The 7,837-nt window shown below is 28.5% G+C and overlaps 1 protein-coding gene across 2 annotated transcripts in view; it reads left to right on the top strand.

Moving 5' to 3' along the window:
• LOC124953005 (MICAL-like protein 1) overlaps window positions 1–7,837 on the top strand; it is a 62,612-nt gene that overhangs the window by 28,556 nt on the left and 26,219 nt on the right. For both annotated transcript variants that reach the window (XM_047503767.1, XM_047503766.1), the window contains one exon: window positions 351–686. In XM_047503767.1, coding sequence (XP_047359723.1) covers window positions 535–686 — 152 coding nt within the window. In that variant the 5' untranslated portion in view covers window positions 351–534. The remainder of the gene's footprint in view (window positions 1–350; window positions 687–7,837) is intronic.

The following is a 7,837-nucleotide window of genomic DNA, read 5'->3' as shown; positions in this document are numbered from 1 at the left end:
AAAAATTAATTTTTTGAAGTTTTTTCTTATTTTTTTTTTCTTTCTTTTTTTCATTTTAACGTTGAAGCTAACTATGAGGCTTCTATTTTTATCATATACGTAGATTTGATTTTTTCGGGAAGGAAAAAACAAACTTATATTTGTTAGTATTTGTAATAATTATAATTATAATCATTATGAAATAGAAAATCTGAAATCCGTCATTTTTATGTAGATTCGATAATAGTTTTATAATTTTTAAATATTTGTGGATAATTGTTAAATATTTATCGATCAACATTATCGATTTAATATACCTTCTTCTTATTTTTCTTTGTTTGTTTTTAAATGTTTTTTTCTTTTCTTTTCAGATTTTAACAAATTATACTTGACAAAGATTGACGAGGAAAGAAGAAGAAAAAGAATATATATTAAGAAGATATTTTATCAATTTTTCGTTTTTATCACAACGAGAACTTATCTGTGAGAACGCACGTGACACAGCGTGTTTCTAGAAGAAATCACTTAGGAAAAGCATTGAAGGAGGAAGTCAAAATGAGCGAAAAACGTGGTACGAAAGCTCTCGAGCTCTGGTGCAGACGAATAACCGAGGGTTATCCGGGTGTAAACGTACAGAACATGACCACCTCGTGGCGAGATGGGCTCGCATTTTGCGCCATGATTCATCACTTTCGTCCCGACCTCATGTGAGTACTCATATTCGTGAAAATATAACATTCTCGTATCTCCAGCAAAATTTCTTTCTGCCATCTGATTTTTATCGTAAACATTGTTTCGAGATTTTGCTTTAAAAAAAAAAAAAATTAAAGAAAGGTAAAACGTCATTTCGATGAAAAATATGAATGCATAATAAACGAATGCGGTCTGATAAAATTATTTAATGAATTTTTTGTTACAACAATTAATTAATTTTTTTAATTTATTAACTAATTAATTAACTAATTTTGTTATATTTGTTATTGATGGTTTTGTTATTCAAGAAAAAAAGAAAAATAAAAAGTAAAAACGATATGATTTAGTGGATGCCATTTTGATAAAGAATAGATAATATAATTTTACAAATTTATTGAATTAATTATAATAATAAATTGAATTAATTATAATAATAATTAATATATAATAAAAATTATAATCTATTGTCAATTGAAAATATTAATTGATCATTTATTACAACAATTAACTAGAAATTAGTTCTATCGTATTTATTATTGATCGACTTGTGATTTAAAAAAGAAAAAAAGAGTAAAAACGATATGATTTAGATCCCATTTTAATATAGTATATGAATACGTGATATAATTGACGCGAATTAATTAGAATGTATAATAAAATTCTGATAGATTGTAATTAATAAATATCGCCGAATAACTTATTACAACAATTAACGGAAATTAATTCTATTATATTTATTATTAATCGAGTTCTTACTTAAAAAAAAAAAAAATATGACAAACACGCCATTTTGACAAAATATTTTATTGTGTAATATAATTAACGAAGTCCTATTAATTTTAACAATGAAATCATGATTGATTGCCAGTTAAAAAACCAATAAATATAATAATAATAATAATAATAATAATAATAATAATAATAATCTATTACTCATAATAATTAAATGAAAATTATTATTATTAATTAATTATCGATAATTTGATAAATCTATATATGAAGAAGGAATAAAAAGATGGTTGTCAAAATTTGTAGAAATGAATTGGTTGAAAGGGGAAGGGGGAAAGAGGGGTAGGGTGAGGAATGGGAATGGATAAGAAACTACAGTAACGAAAATGAAATAATTCCTTATCGGTATAAACTTCGTCGTAAAGTCGTTGATCGCAAATATCCGAAGCCCAAACGGATTACATCGAGTCGAACGTAAGTACAATGATTCATCACTTTCGTGCTGACCTCGTACGTTTGTGTTACGATGACCCTGACTACTGTCTTCTTCATACGGAGGACGGACGAGTCAGCAACCGCGCATGATGTGCAAAATGCAGAACGGTTTCGACCTTTCCTTTATCGAACTAACATATGTATATCTACCATCACTACCACCACCACCATCACCTTTTACGACCTGATAACAGACCTAAAGCTTGTTTTCCAAGGCTATTTTTCCAATGATCTTCTTATGCATCATTCACTTCTATTTTTATGTAAGATAATATCGAGTGAGTGAGTGAGTGAGTGAGTGAGTGAGTGTGAGAGAGAGAGAGAGAGAGAGAGAGAGAGAGAGAGAGAGAGAGAGAGAGAGAGAGAGAGAGAGAGAGAGAATTTGTTCCGGAAAATGTCGATCGACGTTCTGATTTCCTCGAAAATTCAAGATGGCAATTCGAAACCCAAAATACATTTTTCATGTTTTTACTATTACGGAAAAATTTAGAATAATATCTTGGAATATAATGATATTTATGACGAAAGGATTTTAAAAAAGAGACAATCGATTCTTATTCGAAGTTGTTATCTAATTCGATATACACTTATGGTTATCACATGAAATATAAATATAAATAAATCATGATAATGGTCTATCAATCATTCTTGTATTCTTCCTTATGGGGATGATGAAATAAGAGAAAAAGAGAAAAAGGGAAAGAAAGATATATATATATATATATATATATACGTATATATATATACATACGTATACATACATATATACATATACATACACATATACATATACATACATATATATGTATATATAGATAGAGACAGATCGATACAGCCTAGAGCATGACGACTTTAGGGCGCCGCCGGTCAATGACATTCGAACTCTACTTCTTCTATTATTTGCAAGTTACCTTTTTTATTTCCTTTATTCTACTATCTTCTCTCTCTCTCTCTCTCTCTCTCTCTCTTTCTCTCTCTCTCTTTCTCTCTATTTTATTTTTTTAAATTTCTTTTTTCTTGGTTTTTTTTTTTTGTTTTTGTTTTGTCTCTTCTTTACAATACCTGTACGTTTATCTATTTATCAAATACACATCTACCAAGGCGTTCATAGTCCAATGAAAAGTTCATAATTCGTATTATATATAGTCGGGAAATATATAAAACAAAATAAGACAAAAATTGGAAAAGGAGAAAAATAAAAAATATATATGGCTATCGAGCATAGATTAGAAGCTGGATGAACGAGTTTGAAACGATCTAGAGATTTTTGTTCTTTTTCCTCTTTTTTCTCTTTTTCTTCTTTTTCAACGTTTCGAATCCACTCCCATTACTAAACTCAACTCGTCTTCGTTCAGTATTCGTCTCTCTCTCTCTCTCTCTTTCTCTCTCTCTCTCTCTCTCTCTCTCTCACTCTTTCAAACGTATGCACGTACATACGTATGCATACAGAGTAAATTCAAGCGGTGGTAGAATTCTATCGAGGAAATTTCAATTTCCTGAATCTAATCGTTAGAAAGCAAACGGATATCCTTCGTATTGCGTGCACGTGCATTCGTCGTTTTTCTGTCCTGATCAAAATTGAAAAGTTCGATTGAAAAAGAGACATTTTTTTCCCTATGGAGTAACCTTTTACCTTAAATTATTTCTATACGCAAAGGTATTATCCATTTATAAATTGTTACGAAAAAATTACTTGAAAATAATTTATTTCGATATGAAGAAGATTTAAAACGTTGGAAAGATTTAAGAGGATTAATCGAAATAAAAAAAAGAATAATATGATCGTGACAAACGACAGTGATTTTAAAGTATCAATTTTATTTTATCCCTTGTATTTTTCTTACTTGTATTGTAGGTTTTTTTTAAATTTATTTTTTGTCCTCTTTAATCAATATAATATTTAATACTCTCCAAGGTAATCGCTAGTGTTCGATAATAAAACAATACAAAAATTAAAGATGATTGTAACGCGATTTTGTAGTATTAGTTTTAGTATCAATTTTATTTTATTCCTTGTATTTTTGTTTCTTGTACTATAGGTTTTCTAAAAATTTTTTTTTTGTCCTCTTTAATCAATATAATATTTAATACTCTCCAAGGTAATCGCTGGTGTTCGATAAAAAAAGAAAACAAAAATTAAAGATGATAGTAACGCGATTTTGTTTATTTTTCGATTTATTAACATATTTTTTTAATAACAATATTTTCGATAGCAATAATTTTTCTTTGTTTTTTCTGGAGTAACATTGAATAGTTTCTTTGGTCTTATCTCTTGTAAAAACAATGAGAAAAATTAAATAAATCAAATTATTACAATAACAAAGTAATCTTATAGCAAAAATAAAATTATTACTTACATAGATCAATAAGAGTAAAAACGTTAAACACTTATATATATATAAAAAAAAAAAAAAAAAAAAAAAAAAAAAAAAAAAAAAAAAAAAAAAAAAAAAAAAAAAAAAACATATTTTCATAGAAATTTTTACATCCCTCTTTTCTTTACGTCCCCATTTTACATCCAACGTCTCAATTTTCTGATCGTTGAAATAAATTATTTTCTTTTCTCTTCTTTTTTTTTTTTGCTTCTCCATGACCAGTGTTTTGTTTCTTCTTTTTGAGATTCCTTGAAGCTCGATCAATGGAAGACAAAAAATGGGGAGAATAATATTTTTCGATGAAAGGAGGAGGGATGTGGAAAATGGTGGTGGTGGGGGAGATAGGGGAAGGTTAGGTAGCTCGAACGTAGAAAGATTTATTTCTCCTCAATTATTCATGAAGTACGCGAAGGTATTAACAAAAAGAGAGAGAGAGAGAGAGAGAGAGAGAGAGAGAGAGAGAGAGAGAGAGAGAAAACGAACTCTTTCGGAATTTTAGAACTACCTTTCAAACATTTATTTCGTAATCTGACAGAGTACCGGAACTGTTGTTTCTTTTTGGCGTCATGTTTATAAAATATAATAATCTTTTTTTTTTTTGTTTTTTTTTGTTTTTTTGTTTTTTTTTGTTTTTTTTACTTGTATTAAACCCGGATTTTTCGGAATTTCAATGGGTTCTGCTGAATTCCGAAAGAATAGAAATCATTCGATATAATGAATCGAATTTATTTATTTAAAAAAATATAAAATCGATCGATCGCGTGTGTATCTCATCATGACGAGAATTTAAAAAAACGATTTAAAAAATTCCTTTGGTTGCTGATTAGAAAATCAAATGGGTGGAGCGGGGAAGAGGTGGGGAACGCGTTTGACATACCATGATTGCAATCTGTAACATAAATCTATGACATAGAAGGGCGCGGAACTATGGACTACGCCTTTGACTACATGAGGGCTACATTAGATCACGCTAACGTTAGATCGCATGACTAACGATCTATATTCTCTCTCTCTTTCTGTCTCTCTCTCTCTCTCTCTCTCTCTCTCTCTCTCTCTCTCTCTCTCTCTCTCTCTCTCTCTCTCTCTCTCTCTCTCTCTCTCTCTTTCGCTCTCGCGCGTGCGCGTTGCTCCCTGACTATTCGTCGTTAATTATCATGCTTTTCACAAGACTCTCTGTTCTGTTCTAGGTAATCTACTTAAAAACATACTTTTTCATGTTTATGTTTTTGTTTGTGTTTGTATTCACATATAGCATATTAAAAAGTGCAAAATAATATACATATATAACTTATAATAACTATATATGTACTTATAATAACTATATATATATATATATATATATATATGTGTATGTATATATATATATAACATGTATTATACGAAATATAAATATTATTATTTATAGAAAATATATAATATATACAAAACATATGTTTATATTTTTTGCATAATGTATGTCATTTTATAGTATTACACACACACAGTACAGTATTATATATGTCCGTCTGTAAATATTCAAAAAAATATTTCGCAATTGACTGAAGTTACAAGAAACGTTTATTAAGAAAATTTTCTACCGCTCTGAGTTTAGCTACGAAGTGTATGAAATTTTATTAAAATTGTCTTCTCCCTTTCTTTTTCTTTTTTTCTTTTCCTTTTTTTTTTCTTTTTTTGTTTCTTTCTTTTTGCATATTTACATAATAGCAATAATTTGCAATCAAAATCGTCTTAACGGAATCTTAATGAGCGTCTAACAGATTCATACTCCATTTTATACAAATACATTGTTTACAAATTAAGTAGTCGTATATTTTGACGAGTTGAAGGTCAATGATCCTACTCGACGTAACCAACTTCAAAATATTCCATAATTTGACGATTGTTTATTACAAATCGTGACATGGAAAAGTAATTTATTTAATACTTAATATATTGTTTATCTTGCAAATGATAGGTAACTAAACTTTGAAGTTCGTTGAATTTCAATGCTTCCATAACTCGATCGAAATATCGATGAAAATTTACATCGTAAGTGCTAGTTCGTGATTCGTATCGATATTCTTTGTAGAACTTTTCTTTGTCCTTAAAATATCGATTTTCATTCTCAAAATTGATTACGTATCTTAACAACAAACGCCTTCTAAAATGGCTTTCATATAATGGCTGTAATACATATTAAATTTTCTCCGTTTAAAAGAACTTCGAAACGTTTTTTTACGAAACCAAATAGGATCGAAGATATTTAGTTATACAGTTTTAAATAAGACACTCGGTATAATTTATGTGCAACGAAAATGAGGACCATCATTTTAAATACTTCTTTTGTGTGTGTGCGAGCGCGTGTGTTTATGTGTGTGAAATAACATACCGTTAGAAAAATTGTAGGTTTTGAATTAAAAAGAAAAGGAAAAAAAAAAGTTCGACATTGAAATAAGCTCGGAAACGTCCACCGAATCAGAAATTCTACTATGTTTGCTCTCATCACCCTCTCATTCCCTTTTTCTTGAACTCTCTTTTGAAAAAAGCATTGTTTTAAAGAATAAATTAAGTGCCTCAATTAAAAAAAAAAAAAAAAAAAAAAAAAAACATTCCGTATATTGTTTATCGTCATATATAAATCGTTCGTGCATATACTTTATGACGAGGGTTGCTATTTATTATTAGTATTATTTTAAATATTTTTCTTTTGTTATTTCAAACAAATGATGATCGGTATATTTATATTGAAAAACGTTTAATATAATAAACGACGTAAACACTGTCTTGAGAATTAATTATTTATGTACACTGATCATTAGTTTTGCGAAATATTTACCAATGATTAATAAAATAAAAAATAAAAAATCGACCGAAATAAATATCAAAGGCCGTTTTTTTCGTAAAATGATGACGTAGAATTTATGGTGAATAATTTCGAATGAAAATTATTTGTGAGATACGTTTGACGAAGGCTGTCAGGTTGTTATTGAGGATTTTTTCGAAAAAAAAAAAAAAAAAAAAAAAAAAAAAAAAAAAAAAAAAAGAAAAAAAAAAAGGTAAATAAATAAATACAAAAATAATAAAAAAAAAAAAAAAATAGGGGGGAAATTTATCGGTATCATTTTTCACCCTGGTAAACCTCGTTCCGCTTTTTTGTAATCGAACGGGAAACAGAGCATGATGAGAGGAGCCGTGCACCCCTCAATGATCAAGAGAAGCAAACTACGCTCTACGATGTATGTATGTATGCATGCGCGAGCACGTTCACGAAATCTCTCGGATCTTTTTTATTTTCCTTTTTCCTTTTTTTTTTTCTTTTTTCTTTTCGTTTTTTTCCTACTTTTTTCCTTTGCTGGTTGATTAATGGGCTTTTATTGGAGAACAACAAGAAAATTCATATCGCTAGATTCCATTGTTTTCGGATTATTATCTTTTTTTGACAATATTTCTTAATCTTAATAAAGTGTATTAGAGACTTATGTTTTTTTATTATTAATAAAAAGAAAAAGATACAAATAAAATAAAAAGAGTGTGGGAGGGATTGCAAATAAATTGAAACGTTTGAATTTTGTCGAATTACCGATTAG

The sequence above is a fragment of the Vespa velutina genome, chromosome 11 (genome assembly GCF_912470025.1).
Source record: "Vespa velutina chromosome 11, iVesVel2.1, whole genome shotgun sequence".
Classification (NCBI taxonomy): domain Eukaryota; kingdom Metazoa; phylum Arthropoda; class Insecta; order Hymenoptera; family Vespidae; genus Vespa; species Vespa velutina.
Note: the sequence above shows the minus strand (reverse complement) of the source record. Positions and strands in the feature narration are given on the sequence as shown.